This window comes from Hemitrygon akajei, chromosome 15 (assembly GCF_048418815.1).
Source record: "Hemitrygon akajei chromosome 15, sHemAka1.3, whole genome shotgun sequence".
Classification (NCBI taxonomy): domain Eukaryota; kingdom Metazoa; phylum Chordata; class Chondrichthyes; order Myliobatiformes; family Dasyatidae; genus Hemitrygon; species Hemitrygon akajei.
The window spans coordinates 75,782,951-75,805,313 of NC_133138.1; the positions used below are offsets into that span (position 1 = coordinate 75,782,951).

At 42.6% G+C, this 22,363-nt stretch overlaps 2 protein-coding genes across 2 annotated transcripts in view; both read left to right on the forward strand.

The window, feature by feature from the left end:
• LOC140739083 (matrin-3-like) overlaps positions 1 to 5,064 on the forward strand; it is a 43,567-nt gene extending 38,503 nt beyond the window's left edge. The window contains exons 10-12 of the mRNA XM_073067029.1: positions 2,679 to 2,736; positions 4,301 to 4,827; positions 5,045 to 5,064. Of these exons, the coding sequence (XP_072923130.1) occupies positions 2,679 to 2,736; positions 4,301 to 4,827; positions 5,045 to 5,064 (605 nt within the window). The remainder of the gene's footprint in view (positions 1 to 2,678; positions 2,737 to 4,300; positions 4,828 to 5,044) is intronic.
• LOC140739474 (uncharacterized) overlaps positions 5,039 to 22,363 on the forward strand; it is a 40,687-nt gene continuing 23,362 nt past the window's right edge. The window contains exons 1-2 of the mRNA XM_073067810.1: positions 5,039 to 5,465; positions 9,862 to 9,981. Of these exons, the coding sequence (XP_072923911.1) occupies positions 5,154 to 5,465; positions 9,862 to 9,981 (432 nt within the window). The 5' untranslated portion in view covers positions 5,039 to 5,153. The remainder of the gene's footprint in view (positions 5,466 to 9,861; positions 9,982 to 22,363) is intronic.

The following is a 22,363-nucleotide window of genomic DNA, read 5'->3' on the forward strand; positions in this document are numbered from 1 at the left end:
AACTATCTTTTAGATTGGAAGAATATGGGAAAATATCAGGGTATAAAGTAAACTGGGATAAAAGTGAAATTTTACCCCTTACTAAAGTAGATTATAGTCAATGTGGATTAGTAACTCAATTTAGATGGCCGATAAATGGTATAAAATATTTAGGTATAAGAGTCGATAACAATATAAAGAATTTATATAAACTAAATTATTTGCCATTATTGAAAAAAATTCAAGAGGATCTTGATAAATGGATGATGTTACCAATAACATTAATAGGTAGAGTTAATGCTGTAAAAATGAATATATTTCCTAGATTACAATATTTATTCCAAACATTACCAATACAACTGCTGCAGAAGTTTTTTCAAGAGTTGAATAAATGTGGCAGGAAGTTTCTTTGGAAAGGTAAGATGTCAAGAATATCGTTGGAAAAATTGACATGTAAATTTGACCTAGGAGGGTCACAACTCCCAAATTTTAAGAATTATTATAAAGCAATCAACTTAGATTTATTGCATCCTTTTTTGATGAAGATAAACCGGCATGGATTAGAATAGAGTTAGATAAGATAGGAGAAAATATACCAGAAGATTTTATATATAAATGGGAATCCAAATGGATATGGGAAAAGAAAGAATCTCTTGTATTAAAACATTTGATTGATTTATGGAATAAGATAAATGTTGATGATGAGATAGAGAAATCTTTATTAGCAAAGAGAACCCTAATTCAAAATAGATTCATTCCTTTTACAATGGATAACCAACTTTTATATAACTGGTTTCAAAAAGGATTAGATATATAGGTGACTGTTTTGAAGGAGGTATATTGATGTCGTTTGATCAACTACAGAATAAATATAAAATATCAAACAACACTCTTTTCTATTACTTTCAATTAAGGGCTTATTTAAGAGATAAACTGGGTCAAAAAATGTTAATGCCGAAGCCTAATGAAATAGAAATTTTAATTTAAAAAGGAAAAATTAAAAAATTTACTTCTTGTATGTATAATTTGATTCAAAAACAGACAATTAAACAAGGAATTCATGTCAAGACAAAAATGGGAAACTGATTTGAATATTAAAATTGATGAAACAAGTTGGTCAAGACTATGCCTTGACAGTATGACAAATACAATAAATGTCCGACTTAGATTAGTACAATACAATTTTTTACATCAATTATATATTACACCACAAAAAATAAATAGATTAAACCCAAATTTATCTGACCAGTGTTTTCGATGTAATCAAGAAATTGGTACTTTTTTACACTCTACTTGGTCTTGTTTTAAAATTCAACCTTTTTGTATAAATTCAAGACTTTTACTGGAACAAATTATTGGAATACAACTTCCACATAGCCCAATATTATTTTTAATTGGTGATATTGAAGGGATAATACCGAAACCTAAATTGAATAAATATCAGAAAAAATTTATAAAAATTGCATTGGCAGTAGCCAAAAAAGCTATTGCAGTTACTTGGAAATCAGATTCATACTTAACTATGGACCATTGGAATAATGAAATATTTAGCTGCATTCCACTTGAAAAAATTACTTATAATTTAAGAAATGAATATGATATATTTTTGAAAATTTGGCACCCTTATTTACAAAAGATAGGATTAAATATATAGGTCTATCGAAGATAAAATTATTAGCTATTTGGGGAAAAGAAATAAATAAAGATATATACTAAAGCTATTTTGAACTCCATGGAGCATGTGGGGATCTTCCGATATCCAGGCAATCTTTCTTTCTTCTTTCTTTCTTTCTTTCTTTCTTTCTTTCTTTCTCTTTTTTGTTCTTTTTTCTTTCTTTTTTTAGATAGGGATATTAAGGGGGGAAGGGTTAAGGGGAGGGGGAGGGCTGATATTAATTTTCATTACTCTATTAATTTTATGTAATTCTCTTAAAAAATTAATATAAAAAAAGAGAAACAGGCTTTCTGGCCCACCCCATTCATGCTAATCTTTACGCCAACTACAGTAATCCCTTTCACCCTCAATGGGTCTGTATCGTTCCATGCCTTACCTACTCAATAGCCTGTCTAAATAGCATGGCAGCCAGAACTACATACAACATTCTACCTGAGATCTAGCCAGTGCTTGTAAAGTTGCATCCCAACTTTTATATTCTTTGTTCCAAACTATGAAGGCCTTCTTAACTACCCTACCTGTCTGTATTGCACTACAGTGAACTTTGGATTGAGCCCCAAGATCCTTCTGTTCATTAACTTCCCTTAGCACCTTGTCATTTACTGTATATATCCTACCCCTACGTGACTTCCTAAAAAGCGTGACCTCGTACTTGCTGGGATTATATTCCAGCTGTCAATGTTCCACCTGATTTTTTAATATATATCAGATTTATCTCCTGCTGTAGTCTTAGATAACCTTCCTCACCATTCACAACACCACAAACCTTTGTATCATCCATGGATTTACTGATCATACATTAAAATTGTTAATATACATCATTAACAGTAAAGGTTCCAGCACCAATCTCTGCAGCACATCACTGGGCACAGACTGCGATTGGAAAGTACCCTTCCACCACAACCCTTGTCCTCTTAGCACCCAGCCAGTTTTGCCTTGGAGATGTATAACTATAAGATGAAAAAGGGGTGGATTTCAAAATTTTTCTATGATATCATAAACCACGGCTAACGTCTTTTTTTCCAGAAACCATCTGCAAAGATTGAAGAACTGTTGAATAAAGTAAACCAGGCAGATATGAGGTAAATATAGTAGTTCTGTATTTATTCAGACTTACATTATGCATTTGCTGGGACATAACTAAAAGAAATGAAGGTAATTGCCATTGAACTAATATAAATACGAAGTTAGTTATTTTTTCAGTAAGGTGTCCAGTACTGCAAATTTTTCACTTCCTTCCTTTGCCTGATTAAGCATTACATGCAGGTAATCCAAGCCTAACCATTAATCTTAACCATTAGCTGTAATCCAGATCCTAATGTGGAATGGTTATTACCTGAATAGCCTGCTCATACACATTGTACGTAGGATGAAACATGACTTGAGAGAATTAGTGAAGGACAGTGTGTACTCTTAAATACCAAAAATTATGTTACATCAAAAATAATGGATCATGTTCAATTCAGTCCTGTCTATGGATCTCACTAGCTCGCACATGGTCATGATTCTGGCTTCTGTATCTGAGAGCTGTGAGGTTAGACACAACAAGGTCTCAACACTGTGGTCCTGGCCAGAACTAGCTGATGTGAGGCAAAGTTAAGGCGAAGATTTCTCTTGATTCAAAGCCCACGTGGCTTGCTTTAGTTTTTAAATGCTTCTTGATTTAAAAACAACTTAATGTTATGTTCAAATTATTTACATCACTTCTAATAAGTTGAAAAAGATAAAGCTCATTAATAAGAATTTTGCTGATAAATAGCAATAAAAATATTGAACTAAAGAGAAACACATAACTTTGCCACTCAAAACTGAGAATTCCCCTCGAAATGAATAGCGTTGCTAATCTTGGTGCAGGATCGGAAAAACTGATTCCTGAGTGAAATGCTGGAAAAGTCCAGCAAGAATGGCCTCCACTGAATGGCTTCTATCACTCAGTAATTGCAGGACTTAGAGAGTCTGTATAATTCTGCAGTTTACTTGTTTCGGAGCAGCTTAATGGCTGCACGCTATGGAAATGTCAGTCACAGTTTGCATGGCTTAGCCTGTAAGTTCTCCATAGAACTATAGAACATTACAGCACAGAAATAGGCCCTTCAGCCCTTCTTGGCTGTGCCGAACCATTTTTCTCCCTAGTCCCACTGATCTGCACCTGGACCATATCCCTCCTTGCACCTCTCATCCATGTACCTGTCCAGGTTTTTCTTAAATGTTAAAAGTGAGCCCATGTTTACCACTTCATCTGGCAGCTCATTCCACACTGCCACCACTCTCTGTGTGAAAAAGCCCCCCCCCCCCCACCGTAATGTTCCCTTTAAACTTTTCCCCCTTCACCCTTAACCCATGTTCTCTGGTTTTTTTCTCCCCTAGCCTCAGTGGAAAAAGCCTGTTTGCATTCACTCTATCTATACCCATCATAATTTCATATACCTCTATCAAATCTCCCCTCATTCTTTTATGCTCCTGGGAAAGATGGAGCAAACAATTGTGAAAGAAAATCTTTTATTCTCTCTTGAGTCAGATGCAAAGTTGCACTGACTAATTGAGTGTATTTGGGAAATGATTATAAAAGTGTTTCTTTGGATAGGCAATAAAAATCTAAAAACCATGGTGCTATTTTGGGAGCAAAAGTTTTGTTTTCACTTTCAGTACAAAAGAATGTTACCTTGGCCCTATCTTGAAGGATAAACCTGATAATTTGAAGAAGCATCTGATGTCTGAAAGCGAGAGGAAGAGCTCTGAAAGTAGTGAGAGGAAAGAGTCCCACAGCTCCGATGAAAGCAGTGAAGCAACAGATTGGAAAAGCACAAGGACCGATGAGATAATGCAGCAAAGAGACCCTGAAAGTTATGAAATAATGGAGCATCAAAGCCACACGAATAGATTACAGGGTGGTGATCCTGTAGGAGTGATGTGGAGGGATGATATTGCAAGAAGTGAGTGGTGGGAGGGTTGTGAGAGAGAGTGCAGAACTAGCCATGAAAGAGCACAGCAAAGAGGTAATGTTGAGAGAGATGAATGGAAAAGCAGTAGTGAAAAAGGAGACTGGGACAACAGTGGTGAGATTTGGGAATGGAGAGCCAGTACTGAGAGTGACAGTAGAGTTCACAGAGGCAGCAATGAGAGAGCCATGTGGGGGGTTAGTGAGAGAGTAGAAGGTGCATGGGGAGTTAGCAGTGAGAGGGGGGCATGGGGAGTTAGCAATGAGAGGGGGGCATGGGGAGTTAGCAATGAGAGGGGGGCATGGGGAGTTGGCAGTGAGAATGGGGCATGGGAAGTCAGCAGAGAGAGAGAGGAGTGGAGCGTCAGTAGTGAGACAAGGGAGTGGGGTTTAGGCAGTGAGAGGGGTGAGTGGAGAAGTGGGGTTGAGAGGGTTGAATGGGGGAACAACAGTGATAAAAGGGAGTGGGTAAGCACTAGTGAAAGGGATGAATGGGGAGGCAACAGTGAGAGAAGGGAGTGGGGAAGTGGCACTAAGAAGGGGGATAGAGAAGGATCTGAGATGAGAGAATGGGGAACTGATGATACTATAGAGAGTGCAGAATGGGAAAACTACAATCGCTATATTTCCAAGGACATAAAGGACACAGAACTGAAGAATGATGTAGAAAGGAAATCAGAGAAGGTTCAAGAGGAAATTCCTATTCCGTTTTTGGAGAGTGACTCAGAATTGGAAGATCTGATGGAAAAGTATGAATCAGATGATGGTGAAGCTGAATTAGAGGATACGCAGTATGAAGCCAAGCGTGCAACAAAAGGAATTGAAAGTCAAGCTGTTGTGGAAATGGATACACAGCAGCCAATATCTTTGAAGGTAGTAGATGCTAGCTTATTTTCTTACTCATTTTTTGGGCTTTATAAAACAATTCAACTGGATTTAATATTTTACTGTAGTTCTACATGGTTATCACTGTATTGTTGGAAATGAAAGATTGAATAGAATGTACTCTATTGTTGAAAACTAGGCATTTAGATATCTATCTACAAGTCATCAGAAATAGCCTAAAAAGCGTGTGTCATTATGACCAAACAATACAAGATCATATGGTCCCATTCACTATTTCATCTGAGGAGATGTTGGAGAGTTAACATCAGAAATAATGTTTTGAACATTCACCAGAATAAATCTAGTCTCACATCTGCTCCTGGAAAATTATCCATAAGCAGAGTGTACGTACATACTTGGATGCTGCATGTTAATACAACTGTTCAATGTGTAAAACTGCTGATTAGAAGACACAAAAGAGTAGAAATTTCTATAGAATCTATCCAATGATATTGCAAACAGGGAAGTGTTGCAACCAAAGTTTAAAATTCAAAGTAAAGTTTATGAGCGTACGTATATATCACCACATACAATCCTGATATTCATTTTCCTGCGGGCATATTCAGCAAATCTTTAGAATAGTAACTATAACAGGATCAATGAAAGATCAACCAGAGTGCAGAAGACAATGAACTGTGTAAATGCAAATATAAATAAATAGCAATAAATAACAAGAACAGAATCAACAAGATGAAGAGTCCTTAAAGTGAGATAATTGGTTTTGGGATCATCTCAATAGAAGGGCAAGTGAGTGTAGTTTTCCCCTTTTCTTAAGAGCCTAATAGTTGAGGGGTAGTAAATAAAAGACCATAAAACATAGGAGCAGAATTAGGCCATTTGGCCCATCGACTCTGCTCCGCCATTCAGTTATGGCTTATCCTTTTCTTCCCCTCCGTAGCCCCATTCCCTGGCCTTCTCCCTGTAACGTTTGATGCCATGGCCAATCAAGAACCTATCAAACTCTGCCTTAAATACACCCAATGACCTCACCTTCACAGCTGCCTGTGGTAATAAATTCCACAAATTCTAAAGACTAAAGAAATTCCTCCACATCTCTGTTTTAAATGGATGGCCCTCTATCCTGAGGCTTTGCCCTCTTGTGGTAGACTCCCCCACCATGGAAAGCATCCTTTCCACATCTACTCTATCTTGGCCTTTCAACATTCAAAAGGTTTCAATGAGATCCCTTCTCATCCTTCTGAGTTCAAGCGAGTACAGACCTAGAGCTATCTTTGTATGATACCCTTTCATTCCAGAAACCGTCTTTGTGAACCTCCTCTGAACCCTCTCCAATGCCAGCACGTTAGATGAGGAGCCCAAAACTGTTCACAACACTCAAGGTGAGGCCTCACCAATGCCTTATAAAGCCTCAGCACCACATCCCTGCTCTTATATACTTGACCTCTTGAAATGAATGCTAATATTGCATTTGCATTCCTCACCACTGACTCTGCCTGCAAAATAACCTTTAGGTTGTCATGCACAAGGACTCCCAAGCCTCTTTGCATCTCAGAGTTTTCGATTTTCTCCTTGTTTAGAAAACAGTCTACACATTTATTTCTAACAAAGTGCATGACTGTGCATTTTCCAATATTCTATTTCATTTGCCACTCTCTTGCCCATCCTCTTAATCTGTCTAAGTCCTTCTGCAGTCTTCTTGTTTCCTCAACGCTCCCTGCCCCTCCTCCAATCTTTGTGTCATCTGCAAATTTGGTGACAAAGACATCTGTTCCATCATCTAAATCATTGATATACAGCATAAAAAGGTGTCCCAACAACGACCCCTGTGGAACACCACTACTCACTGGCAGCCACCAGAAAAGAATCCTTTTATTCCCACTCGCTGCCTCCTACCAGTTGGCCAATGTTCTAACACGCCAATAACCTTCCTTTAATACCACGGGCTCTTAACTTGGTAATCAGCCTCATGTGTGGCACCTTGTCAAAGGCCTTCTGAAAGTCCAGATATGCAACATCCACTGCATCCCCTTTATCTATCCTACATATAATCTCCTCAAAGAATTCTAACAGGTTTGTCAGGCAAGATTTTCCCTGAAGGATACCATGCTGACTTTATTCTATCTTGTCCTATGTCTCCAAATACGTTATAACCTCATCCTTAGCAATTGACTCCAGCATCTTCCCAACCACTAAGGTCAGGCTAACTGGTCTATAATTTCCTTTCTGCTGCCTTCCCAAGGGTTATTTTACCTTAAGCACCCTAATCACGTCTGGTTCATTACATAACACCCAATCCAGTATAGCTGATTCCCCAGTAGACTCAATGACAAACTGCTCTAAAATACTATCTCATAGGCATTCAACAAACCCACTCTCGAGATCCATTTCCAACCTGATTTTCTCAATCAACCTGTATGTCGAAATCTCCTATGCCTATCATAACATTGTCCTTTTGACGGACCTTTTCTATTTCCTGTTGTAATCTGTGATCTACATCCCAGCTACTGTTGGGAGGCCTGTATATAACTGCCATCAGGGTCCTTTTACCCTTGCAGTTTCTTAAATCAACCACAAGGACTTAACATCTTCTGATTCTATGTCACATCTTTCTAATAATTTAATGCCATTCTCTACCAGCAGAGCCACAACACTTTCTCTGCCTACCTTCTATTCCCTCCGACATGTAACCTTGAACATTTAGCTCTCAACTGCAACCCTCCTCCAGCCACAATTCAGTGATGCCCACAGCATCACACCTGACAATCTGTAATAGTGCAGCAAGATCATCCACCTTATTTCTTATACTCTGTGCATTGAGATATAACAGTGCTGTATCTGCTACCTTTCTTAATCTGCATCCCCAATGCACTGATACTCACCCTGCTGGCTACACTTTTGTCCTATCATCTGCCTGCCTTTCCTGACAGTCTGACTGCATGTTGTCTTTGATTTATTTTACCATCTGTCCTATCCTGATTCCCTTCACTCCAGTTCTCATCCCCTTGCCAAATTAGTTTATAGCCTACCCAACAGCTCTAAAAAACCTGTCCGCAAGAATATTGGTCCCCCTCAGGTTCAGGTGAAACCTTTCACTTTTGAACAGATCATACCTCCCCAGGAGAGATCCCAATGGTTGAAGAACTTGAAGCCCTAATCCTGTTGCTACCCTCACTGGCACGTGGCACAAGCATCAATCCAGAAATTACTACCCGGGAGGTCCTGCTTCTCAGCTTTCTGCCTAGCTCTCTAAATTCTCTCTTCAGGACCTCTTTGCTTTTCCTTCCTATGTCATTGGTACCAAAATGTACCAAAAAGTCTGGCTGCTCTTCCTTCCTCTCCAAAACGTTGTGGATGAGATCCGAGACGTCCTGACCCTGGCACCTGGGAGGCAACATACTATCTGGGTGTCCCGTACACGTCCACAAAATCTGCTGTCTGTTGAGTCCCCTATCACTACTGCTCCCCTCCTCTCCCTCTGCACCATGGACCTGTTCTTGAACCTTGTGGTGTGAGTCCTGAGGCTCTTGTGCCTTCTACCTGATGGCAGCAGCAGAAACTGAGCATGGCCTGGGTGGTGAGGATTTTGATGTGGTTTTCCTAAGACAGCATTACCTGCAGTTAACCCCTCCTGATGGTTGAGGGGGTAGTAACTGTTCTTGAACCTGGTAGTGTAAGTCCTGAGGCTCTTGTACCTTCTACTGATGGCTGCAGCGAGAAAAGAGCATGAGCTGGTGGTGGGATCTCTGAGGATGGATGCTGCTCTCCTACGACAGCATTTCTTGTGGATATGCTCAGTGGTTGGGAGGGCTTTACACGTTTTGTACAGGGCAGAATCCACTACTTTTTGTACGATTTTCTGTTCAAAGGTATTGGTGTTCTCATACCAGGCCATGATGCAGCCAGTCAATACACTCTGCACTACACATCTGTAGAAGCTTGTCAAAGTTTTTGATGTCATGTTGAATCTCCGCAGACTCCTAAGGAAGTAGAGCGCTGTCATGCTTTCTTTGCAATTGCATTTGATCACATTTTGGTAACACCAAAACACAATTACTGTAGAGTATGAAAAACCTTAATTCAAATACATCGTATGTGCTAATCAAACCATATTAGCCTCAAATCCTGAACCTTGACCTTTTAAATATTTTGTCAATTTTATTTTCACAAATGTACAATAGCACGATTGCCAGAACATGCAACACCTCTGCTGTTTTCCCACTGCATATCAGTCAGTATCTGTTGCATGGAAGTTGCTTGGAACAGGGCCACGATTGATTTTGGAATAGTGCAACTAAAACTACAGAAGAGTGCCCTCTACTGAATATGCACGTGAAAGAACCTGAACAGTTTTTAAAACAGGCAAAACAGAAATTGGAACATAATTATATCTATTCTAATATGCTTTCTTACTCTTTCTATTAAGAAACAGAAGGAGAATCGGATGTTACTTGACAACCAGTCTCCTAGAGATTTTAATGATGCTGCCGTTGAAAAATTTGATACTAGATTTGGGCATTGTATGGGGCCGAGGCATGTGAATCAGGTACAGTAAAAATGATTATTCCTCAGTTGCTGAGTAACAGGCGAGGTTGCGATAGTTCCACAAGGGAAACATTATGAGTGATCCTTCCATAAGATATTGGTAGCATCTGCTGCCTCCCTCAGGAACAAAAGACACAAATGATATTAATGATATTGCTCTCGGTTTAAATTCTATATTCAATTAAATGTATGATGACTAAAATTGTATACAGTGCTCCAAATGCAGCTTTAGCAATGTTCTGAATAACTTTAATGTGATGTTCCCAAAGATCCCAAATCCTGAAGCCCTCCCTGCTGCACCAGCTGTTTAGTCATGCATTCATCTGTCTTTCTTATACCTGCTAGTGTCGTGGTTTCTCGTGCCCCACAAACGACCAGGAGACGCAGAAGATTCTTCAAGAAGGGTTAAACTTTAATTTGCAAATGAAAGCTGAGACAGTCATTGAGCTAGTCGCTGATTGCCCACCGATCCTTGTACATAGCATTTTTTATAGCAATCTCCTGGTTTAGTTGTATTAGCATATCCAATCGGTCTACAGTTGCGTATCACAAGTACATTCGCCACTATTGTTTCTACCCATTGACTTAATCATGTTCTAATCTACATCTCTTAGCTACCTCTCATTAACACACCATTATAATCTACATCTCTTAGCTAGCCTCTCATTAACACACCATTGTCTTCTCCTACTAAATTGGATACATGCATAGCAAATAGCAAACTCAGACTACATAATCTACATCAAAGCTGACTACATAGTTTTGGTTACACAGCAAACAATGCAACTTTTATACTCCAATATATCCCCCCCTTTGACACCCATAGGGTCTCACACAGAGAAAGAAGACTAAGAGTCCGCGCACAAAAGCCCCAATAACCTCAAGCACTTATTCCCAAATCTCGGGTTAAACTATAATTTTCTGCGCCAAGACCTCAAAGTATTCTCTCCCTGTTACCCTGGGCCGCTGAGCCAAAAACCTGTCCCTTTGTACCCGAGACAGGGAAAAAAAACTCAAAGCCCTTACAATCTACTCCCACACTGTCGTTTTGCTCTTGTTTATCCTGCAGGTGTTGTAGGCTATAACGATACATTTTCGGTGTTTCTTTCTCCACTAAGCTTGCTTCAGTAATTGCCACGAGCATCGGAAATTATTTGGTTGCAGCACGTACTACAAGAGACTTGAGACAAGGAAGAAAACAGCACAGCACAAGCGCACAGCTCAGCAATACAATACTGACAGTTATTGCCATTTTAGTCAGCCATGCTCCCCATCCTCCGAGTCTGCTTTCTAACCAGTCAAATAACTGATGTCTGAACCCTGCATTCTGTGCGCATACCTCGGACTGTGACAAGACAAAGTCCACTGAAGCCTGTAAATAAGGTGACCAAAAACCATCCTTTTTCTTTATCACTTCCCCACTTGCACAATGGTCAATCCCATGCGCTTCTGAAATCAGAATCGTCAGTAGAGCGGTGGGCGCTACCAACAAACCGTCTTCCATGCTCCACAAGTCTTCCGGGTTCTGCTTGGCCCCCCTTCGTCTCCACATTGTCTGTTCTGCCAAAATTGCCTTACCTTGTATTTCAATTAGGTCTTCTACCACAGGTTCTGGGGCTAAGCTTACCTGGGGGGCAATGACAGCTGATGTACATCCAGATGCTTTTCTGGCTGCCTCGTCCGCAGCTTGATTTCCCTTTGTTATTACATCATTTCCCTTTTTATGTGCCTGGCATTTTACTATAGCCAATGCTTTAGGTTTCATCATGGCTTTTATTAAGTCTAGAATTTGCTGACAATGTTGTATGGGATCTCCACTACTTTTTTAAAAACCTCTCTGTTTCCACACTGCCCCGAACAAATGGCATACTCCATGAGCATATGCCGAATCAGTATAGATGTCTACTTTCTCACCTTCCATCATTTCACATGTAGCTGTCAGGGCTTTGATTTCCGCTAGTTGGGTGGAACATGGTTGGGGACAGGACTCCAACCTAATAATCTTATAGCTCGACTGATCCTGCTGCACTACTGAGAACCCTGCATGATTTCCATCATAATCCCTATAACAAGAGCCATCTACGAACAGAACCTTTTTATCTGCATCCTCTAGTGGTTCTGATCGTAAATCTGCTCTCAATTTGGCAAATGCCATCGTCTTCCCTACACAATCATGGGGCTCTCCTTCGTAGACCAAAGGGACAAAATCAACTATATTACTGGTAGTGCATCTCTGTATAGTTATGTCTGGAAATGTCAATAGCATCTGATACGCTGCTATCCTGGCTGGCGTCAGCACAAATTTCCCTCTTTCCAGCAATTCTGCTACTTTGTGGCGTGTGTACAGAGTCACAGGATAGCCCAGGGTTACAGATTATGCCTTTTCATATGCATAGTACAGCGCCGCCAATCCCTGATAACAGGGTGGATACCCCTGAGCCACCTCATCTAGTCTCGTACTGTAGTATGCTATTGGCTGCTTTGCTTTTCCTGTGCCTGTCTCTTGTGTTAGAACCGCTGTGACATAACACTCCTGTTGGTTGGATACATACAAATGAAAAACCTTCTCGTAGTCAGGCAAAGCTAATGCTGGTGCTGACTGCAATTCCTGCTTAATAGTATTGAAAGCTATCTCCGCCTCTCCATTCCACTGTAAGCTGTTCTTCAAATTTGTATGTCCTGCTTCTTTCATTATCTTTCTCAAAGGTGCCACAGTCTCAGCATATTCTCCTATCCAATCTGAGCTGTACCCTGCCATTCCCAAAAACGTCATCATCTGCCCTACAGTCTGGGGTTTTGGGGCCTTAGTTATTGCCTGAATCTGATCTGGTGCTATCGCCTTCACTCCCTTGGATATTACCCTGCCTAAGTATTCTACTTGCTGCGTGCAAAATTGCAGTTTCTTTTTGGATACTTTATGTCCTCCGTGTGCCAGCTTCTCTAACAGAGTTATAGTGTCCTGCTCACACTGTTCCTTACTGTGGGAGCAAATCAACAGGTCATCCACATACTGTAACTTTCCAATGGTATGCCCTCTAGGTCTGCCTTCAACACCTGATTAAAAACATGCGGTGAATGTTTAAACCCTTGCGGCATTCTGGTATAAGTATACTGAGCACCTCTGTAAGTAAATGCAAACAGATACTGACACTGGTCGGCTAGAGGAATGCTGAAGAAAGGCGAACACAAATCAATCACTGAAAAGTAACTTGCTTCTGGTGGAACATTAGTCAAAAGCGTGTGTGGGTTGGGGACTACCGCTGGCCAGTCCTCTACCACATCATTTACCGCTCGCAAATCATGCACCAATCTCCACTTAGATTTATCTGCTTTTAAGACCGGCAGCAATGGGGTATTGCATGGACTGTTTGTTCTTTTAAGCACTCCTATTTCAAGCAACCCCTGCACTGTCGATGCTATTCCCTCTTCTGCTTCTGGTCTTAGAGGGTATTGTGGTCTCCTGGGTGGAATTGCTCCTTTTTTCAGCCTTATTTCCACCGGACTAGCTGTTTTTATTTTCCCTACGTCCGTGTCATGCTGTGACCACAGAATAGATGGCAACTCATCTAACCTTCTATCTTTCTGCTGGCCTCTTTCCTTTCCCAGCAATGGCATGTGTGGTTGGGGAGTTATTTCGACCTCTCTCACTGTCCCTACCATATCTACACTTACCATTATTTTAATGCAATTGTTGTCTCCTGATATCCACACCTCTGGCGTGATTTTCCTCCACACTGTTATGGTTTCAGCACACTAAACTAAGGGTCCTAAGTCTTTAGACTGATATCCCTTGTTTACCAACAACGTTACGTGGGGCGCAGCCTCCGGTATCCTGTACCATTTTTCTAAAAAGGTGTTCCACTTAACTTGTAAAGCTGCCCCTTGCTTTCCAATTATCACAGCCTCCCCTTCCAGGTGCTGCTGGGTACATGCCTCCAGGTGCCATCTCTCCTCTAACTCCCTGTTCTGAGTCTAGTCAAAAATCACTGTACAATGTAGCTCAGATTTAGGCATTACAGCCCTGGGTAATATAGCCTGCACGCCCTTTTTCCATTTTTCCCAGGTTTCCTGATCTGATCTGCGATGTCTCCTATCCAAAAGACATTAGCCTTCTTGTCTTCTCGCACTATCAATTGAGCCCCTGCTCTTTCCACACTCAGCCCATTTCTGGTGCATTCTAATTTTAATTCCAGTTTCAATAAGGCATCTCTGCCTAACAAATTAATCAGATTTCCTTTAAATACTAGCACCGGCAAAACAATTCCTTTATTTCCCATTCTCAACTGCACTGGAGCTGTGCACTGTGTCAACTGTGTTTTCCCCGAGAACCCTACCGTCTTAATAAACTTTCCTGACATGGGAAGGTGAAGGGCATACTGTGGCTGTACACAAGTGTACGTGGCTCCAGTATCTATCATCATTGGTGTCAGTTGCCCTTCTAACATAACCTGAACAATGGGTTCCTTGTCTGCCTCCCTTGTTATCATTGGGTAATGTCCCTTCCCACTCGAGTTCTCGGGGCACCCCTAATACCTCGCATAGGGGTTCACAGGTCTGCTTGGGCCTGTGGGGGCTGGTCCTTGGCTAAACTTTAGTTCCCTTCTTATCGGTTCCTGCTGATGTGTGACAGGCCATGGTGTAAACGGACAATCTCTTCTCATGTGACCTGGCTGATTACATCCCCAGCACAATCTCTCTACCTCTCTTTCCCCCTGTTTCCTCACTGGTCCCCTCTGCCCATAGCTCCTCTGTCCCCCTCCTTGGGACTTCCAGTCCTGTCTGGGCTGTTTGAATTTAGTCTGTTCCTGATAGGGCATTTGTGGGAATGCTCCTCCAAAGACGTTGATTATTGGCATGGGGTTTTTCGGCCCTTGTCTTACAGTATGATCGGTTCCTCCATATAGCGGTGCTTCATCCAGTTTGATGGCTGTACTCGGACCGGTGGTTGCTGGCAGCATCTTTTTGCTTTTCTCTTTTTCCTTCTTTCTGAGTTCTTCGAGCTGAATTTGTATTAACTTTCTTTGCACCTCTTCCTGCTGCTCAGCCAACCTTCGTTTGTCTTTCCAGTATTTCTCAACCGCATGGACTAGGTGGTCTCTAAATTCTTGTGGGGTCATTGACGTCAGCCCAACCACTTCCTCCAGTTTGGATTTTACTTGCGGAGGCATTGCATCCAAAATGCTATGTCGGAACAGTGTGGTGATAAATAAGCTATTTTCCACCTCTTGCTCAGTCTCCAGTCTCCACCTTTTCAACTGGTTTTCTACGTAGGCTGCTGGGTTTTCAGTGTCTCCCAGTGGATCCCCCTTTAAGGCTTTGGGGTCCACTTTGGGTGGATAAAGCTTCCTGAGGGCCTGCCATACCCTCTGCCTCACTCTGTCAAACCCGTCTCCATCAGTTCTCGGGTCGTTCGAGTTTACTATGCCAGCCATTTCCATTAGTTTGTTAAATTTGGAGGTTCCCATCAACCTTATCAATAGTGCCTTCAAATCTCCCATAGCCAATAATCGTCCCGCCGTTTCTTCTTCAAAGGCTCTAATCCATTTCCCTGCTCCTTCATGTAGATTGGGCAGAGTGTTTTTCAGCCCTTCTAGGTCCTGGGATCCCCAAGGGATATACTGCACTTGTCCTGATCCTTTAACTAACAACGGCATCATTCTTCCTCCTTCTTCCCACCTGCCCTGGCTCTCCTCCTCGCCTGACTCCCCATCTGTCTCAGGGTATGTCTTTACTGCCTCCCACACAAATTTCTCTGGGGTCCTCTTCTTCCCTCAGTCTCCCTGTGGAGTCCTTCCTTTCTGTCTTGATTCAATACTTGGTTGGCCCCTGGAGTATTTTTCGCATCTCCTCTGGCAATCCCCTCTCAGTAACTTATCTAGCTCTCTCTCTACTTCCGCAAGTTGCTCCCCTACCGCCTCCTTCTGCTCTTCTAGGCTTCTGCCTCCTACCTCTTCCCCACAAATTCTCGCATCCTCTCTCTCTCCACTTAACTCTTGCTCCTCCAATGAGTCACCTTCTCTTTCTTCCTGTCCGTGTCTGTACACCTGTGGCAGGGACTCCTCATGATCCTTACTCGTGCTTGATTCCCTTCTGTCTTGTGTTTCTTCAAGACCCTCATCTCCTATCTTTTTTCCACTTCCTCTTGAATGCCTCATCTCTTCCTGCCCTGATGAGCCACTTTCTTTTCTAGTCTGTTTATTTCTGTGGTATAACCGATACTCCTCATACTCCTTTTCCTCTCTCAAGTATTTCATCCGTTCAATCTCTTCTTTCATTTCTCTCTTTGCCTGTTCCACCTTTATCCTTTCTGCCTGTATCTCCTTCCATATCACCGCTTTTTCCTTCTGGTATTGTCTTTGTTCCTCCTCATTATCCCAAACTTGTACTTCTCCCTGCATGTTTACTGTTCCCGTCAGCAGGGGGCACTGCTTAGGGGTTCCTTCCTCATTATAGGGAGGGGGCTTTTCTGTTTCTTTCGCATCTGGGTATGGAGCTGAAGCCAGCTTCTCACTGTACCTTCCTCTCTCTCTAACAGGCTGTTTCTCCAGCACCTTAGTGTCTTCCTCGCTTGTAATCAATATTCTACCTGTCCTCTTCAGCCTTCCTCCGTTCTGAAGAGTTTTAGCACTTCCATTTCTCATTCTCTTTTTTGCCCTCTTTTCTTAGATTTATCTTTTGGTTTGTAATTTTTAATTAGTGCCTCCATTTCTTTGCACAAGCTTACATCAAACGTTCCTTCTCTTGGCCATTTTGTGACCAGGTTTTTGGTTCTCTTTTCCCATTTTTCTGAAGTTTTTGTGATCTCATATTTATTTACCGGGATTTTTTTTTGCTCAGAATCTCTACTGCCATTCCTTTACCTGTCATGTTGTTCTCTCTTTTTAAGGTATTTCAGAGATTCACAGTTCGTTTACTGGATAATATTATTTACTCTAATTCTATGCCTAGTCTATCGTCTATCTACCAGCACTTTAAACTATATATTGGACTGTCCTTGTTTCCTATTCTGTTCTGCCCGTACAGACCTCTATTCAGAGCGGTATCCACAGAACTTTCTCTTTGCACCTCGTCTGTTCAGACCCTTATCTCTTAAGGCAGTATCCACGAGGATTTTCTCTGTGTTCCCTTTCCCTGCCCATTCAGACCTTTGTTTCATACGAAGCGGTATCCACAGGGACTTACCAACACCACGTGGAATTTTTCTTCACTTAACTTCTTATTAGCTTATTTGTACTTACCCTCACTGCAGTGTTCTTGATCAATCCTCTGAGCCTCCTGTTAACCCCCAATTCTGCCAGATTCTTTGGACCGGAGAGACCCTTCAGCAGTGGTTCCACACTTCTGAGACTCCAAGACCTCCCCAAAACCAACAGAATTCTTAGTCCAAATTGTCGCAAAAAGCGCTTACCTTATATTTGGGTGCACCCTTAATTCTGTTAGCCTTGTGGGGGTCCCTAGAGGACTGGGAAGTGTCCCCAATCTGCCGTTTCCTTTCCGCGGGTCTCTTTCCGGTCCTGCCGCGGTTGCCAATTTTGTCGTGGTTTCTCGTGCCCCACAAACGACCAGGAGATGCAGAAGATTCAAGAAGGGTTAAACTTTAATTTGCAAATCAAAGCTGAGACAGTCATTGAGCTAGTCGCCGATTGCCCACCAATCCTTGTACATAGCATTTTTTATAGCAATCTCCTGGTTTAGTTGTATTAGCATATCCAATCGGTCTATAGTTGCGTATCACAAGTACATCCACCACTATTGTTTCTACCTATTGACTTAATCATGTTCTAATCTACATCTCTTAGCTACCTCTCATTAACACACCATTGTCTTCTACATTCTTAAGATTTCATTTTCCTACTAAATTGGATATATGCATAGCAAATAGCAAGTTCAAAGCTGACTACATAGTTTTGGTTACACAGCAAACAATGCAACTTTTATACTCCAATACTAGCTCAATGTGAATAACAGAACAGGCCAAAGAGACAGAAGGTGGCGGAAGTTGCGGAGACCCCACCACTAAGCATATCTTTCCCTCTCTGCTTTTTGCAGGGATCGTTCCCTCTGTGACTGCCTGGTCCACACGTCCCTCCCCACAGATCTCCCACCTGGTACTTATCCCTGCAAGCGTAAGTGCTACACCTGTCCCTATACCTCCTCTCTTACCACCATTCAGGGCCCCAAACAGTCCTTCCAGGTGAGGCAACACTTCTCTTGTGAGTCTGTTGGGGTAATCTATTGCATCCGGTGCGGCCTCCTCTACATCGGCGAGACCCGATGCAGATTGGGAGACTGCTTCATCGAGCACCTCCGCTCCATCCGCCACAACAGACAGGATCTCCTGGTTGCCACCCTGATGCACCATCAATAACTCTAGGAAACTGGAAGTGAACGATAGGCTTTTATCAACAGCGAAAAGGGAGCACAACATGTTGAAGTCTGAGGGGGGGGGGAAGCAGTGCCCCAATCGCCTTTATACAGGGGTCTGTGGGAGGAGCCACCAGAGCAGTCAGCAGAGGGGCGTGTCCAGACAGGTATACATAGTTTACCACACACCCACTTCAACTCTGCTTCACATTCCCATTCGGATATGTCCATACATGGCCTCCTCTACTGCCATAATGAAGCCAAACTCAGGTTGGAGGAGCAACACCTTATATACCGTCTGGGTAGTCTCCAGCCCCTTGGTATGAACATCGAATTCTCCAACTTCTGGTAATTCCCTCCCTCTCCCTTCCCCCATCCCACTTTCACTCTGCCTCCTCTTCCAGCTGCCTATCACCTCTCTCATGATTCTGCCTTCTTCTACTACCCATAGTGCTTTCCCCTTACATTCCTTCTTCACTTTTCCTGCCTATCCCCTCCCTGCTTCCCCTCCTCCACCCCTTGATCTTTCCTCTGATTGGTTTTTCTCCTGGCACCTTCCACCCTCCCCACCTTCTTTATAGGGCCCCTGCCCCCTCCTTCTTCAGTCCTGACGAAGGGTCCCGGCCCAAAATGTTGTCTGCTCATTTCAACAAATGCTGCCCGACCTGCTGAGTTCATCCAACTTTTGTATGTGTTGATTTGACCACAGCATCTGCAGTGTACTTTGTGTTTGTGTGGTTACTAATGTAGGTCTTTTGTAAAAGCGAAGCAGTGTAAAGCAAACATTCGTAAAGCGGGGGACACCTGTATTAGTTCTTAATAGATATTGACAGAGGAATTAATCCAGTGTGTGCTGCCATGTTGTTCTGATAGACTGTAAATGAACAAAATCATTTGAATCTAATTTGTTTAACTTTGTGTTCCTGTCTATAGCAGTTGTTATTGGAATTTTGCACATAACTTCAGTGGAGAGGTAGAAGAAGGGGTCTTGGATGGACTCTTTTTCGCCGAGTAGTAGACTTAATTAAACATTCTGAATTTTCAAATTAGACTTTATGCTACTTTATAGCATCTTGACTTTCATCTTTGTACGTTGAGCTACAGGATACTGTCAGCTCTTGGAATTACCTAATTGAATTGTATAGTTTATAATAATATGATGTGATAAAATATTATGGCTATAACATCATTATTCAGCCAATGATTTTCTGAACTATTTAATAGTATTTCCCTCTAAACAGGGAAATTAATTGTTTAAAAGATAACTAGCTTTTAATGCAAAGTATGTACAGGTGGCGGGTATTTTCTGCAGACCGTCTTAGTTGAAAACTCATGGCCTTAGTGTGCATTTGTGTAATGCAAGGCAGTTGCTATTCATTTTGCTGGGTCAAGACATCAAAAATTGTCATTAAAATATATCTAAATTTGTCAAATGTACTCACTATACAATCCACATTGATGTATATGGGAGAACGAAAAAAATCACTGGCATACTAACATCTTTAGCCCCCCCCCCCCCCCCCACCACCCCTACTAGTCACCTCTGGAACTTTATCATATTTTCAATAATACAAAAAATATTTTATGATAGCATCAATGTTTTTGTTGCTGCAAGTACAGTCGGCCCTCCTTATCCATGAGTTCCGCATCCGTGAATTCAACCAACTGCGAATCGAGAAAACCCAGAAGTGCTCTTCTAGCACTTGTTGTTTGAGCATGTACAGACTTCTTTTTCTTGTCATTATTCCCTTAACAATGCAGTATAATAACTATTTTACATAGCATTTACATTGTATTAGGTATTATAAGTAATCTAGAGTTGATTTAAAGTACATGGGAGGATGTGCGTAGGTTACGGTGGATTGGGATCGAAAAAAATCGTAAGTTCTCTTACTAAGTAAGTCAGAACAGGTACATATGGTATTATTTAGCGTCAGTCAAATGTTTGTCTTAGTATATAGTATATATTTTACCTTTCTGTGCATATAAAACACTTAACGTATGTTTCAGCGCGGGCTTGGGAACGGAAGTTCCCGAGTGCGATCCAGCGACAGACTGCTTTCAAGTGCGCTCTCCTTCTGGCCGGGTTGATGTGGAGGATCAAAAACTCAAAACCCCAAAACCTAATAATTAAACCACTGCATTGCTTTGTAATAATTGTAGCTTTCATTGGGGCAGGGCCTGTCTCACTTTATCCTTTAAAATTGTTCTGATCGTTGACCGACGTAGCCTCACGCTTATCCAATGACCGATGGCGTTTCACCTATTTCCAATCACTTTATTATTTCCACTTTATTTTCAATTGTGATTGTGATTATTTTCATGAACAGAAACACTGCGGATTCAGATCTCTGCCGCCAGGTCCTAATGGCCACCGCACTGAGACAGGTTAGATAAGGTCTGGGGTTCTGCTGGGTCCTAAGGTCCACCGCATTGAGACAGGTTAGATAAGGTCTGGGGTTCCGCTGGGTCCTAATGTCCACCGCACTGAGACAGGTTAGATAAGGTCTGGGGTTCTGCTGGGTCCTAAGGTCCACCGCACTGAGACAGGTTAGATAAGGTCTGGGGTTCTGCTGGGTCCTAAGGTCCACCGCACTGAGACAGGTTAGATAAGGTCTGGGGTTCTGCTGGGTCCTAATGTCCACCGCACTGAGACAGGTTAGATAAGGTCTGGGGTTCTGCTGGGTCCTAATGTCCACCGCACTGAGACAGGTTAGATAAGGTCTGGGGTTCTGCTGGGTCCTAAGGTCCACCGCATTGAGACAGGTTAGATAAGGTCTGGGGTTCTGCTGGGTCCTAATGTCCACCGCACTGAGACAGGTTAGATAAGGTCTGGGGTTCTGCTGGGTCCTAAGGTCCACCGCACTGAGACAGGTTAGATAAGGTCTGGGGTTCTGCTGGGTCCTAAGGTCCACCGCACTGAGACAGGTTAGATAAGGTCTGGGGTTCTGCTGGGTCCTAAGGTCCACCGCATTGAGACAGGTTAGATAAGGTCTGGGGTTCCGCTGGGTCCTAAGGTCCACCGCACTGAGACAGGTTAGATAAGGTCTGGGGTTCTGCTGGGTCCTAAGGTCCACCGCACTGAGACAGGTTAGATAAGGTCTGGGGTTCTGCTGGGTCCTAAGGTCCACTGCACTGAGACAGGTTAGATAAGGTCTGGGGTTCTGCTGGGTCCTAAGGTCCACCGCACTGAGACAGGATAGATAAGGTCTGGGGTTCTGCTGGGTCCTAATGTCCACCGCACTGAGACAGGTTAGATAAGGTCTGGGGTTCTGCTGGGTCCTAAGGTCCACCGCACTGAGACAGGTTAGATAAGGTCTGGGGTTCTGCTGGGTCCTAAGGTCCACCGCACTGAGACAGGTTAGATAAGGTCTGGGGTTCTGCTGGGTCCTAATGGCCACCGCACTGAGACAGGTTAGATAAGGTCTGGGGTTCTGCTGGGTCCTAAGGTCCACCGCATTGAGACAGGTTAGATAAGGTCTGGGGTTCTGCTGGGTCCTAAGGTCCACCGCACTGAGACAGGTTAGATAAGGTCTGGGGTTCTGCTGGGTCCTAAGATCCACCGCACTGAGACAGGTTAGATAAGGTCTGGGGTTCTGCTGAATCCTAATGGCCACCGCACTGAGACAGGTTAGATAAGGTCTGGGGTTCTGCTGAATCCTAATGGCCACCGCACTGAGACAGGTTAGATAAGGTCTGGGGTTCTGCTGGGTCCTAAGGTCCACCGCATTGAGACAGGTTAGATAAGGTCTGGGGTTCTGCTGGGTCCTAAGGTCCACCGCACTGAGACAGGTTAGATAAGGTCTGGGGTTCTGCTGGGTCCTAAGATCCACCGCACTGAGACAGGTTAGATAAGGTCTGGGGTTCTGCTGAATCCTAATGGCCACCGCATTGAGACAGGTTAGATAAGGTCTGGGGTTCTGCTGGGTCCTAAGGTCCACCGCACTGAGACAGGTTAGATAAGGTCTGGGGTTCTGCTGAATCCTAATGGCCACCGCATTGAGACAGGTTAGATAAGG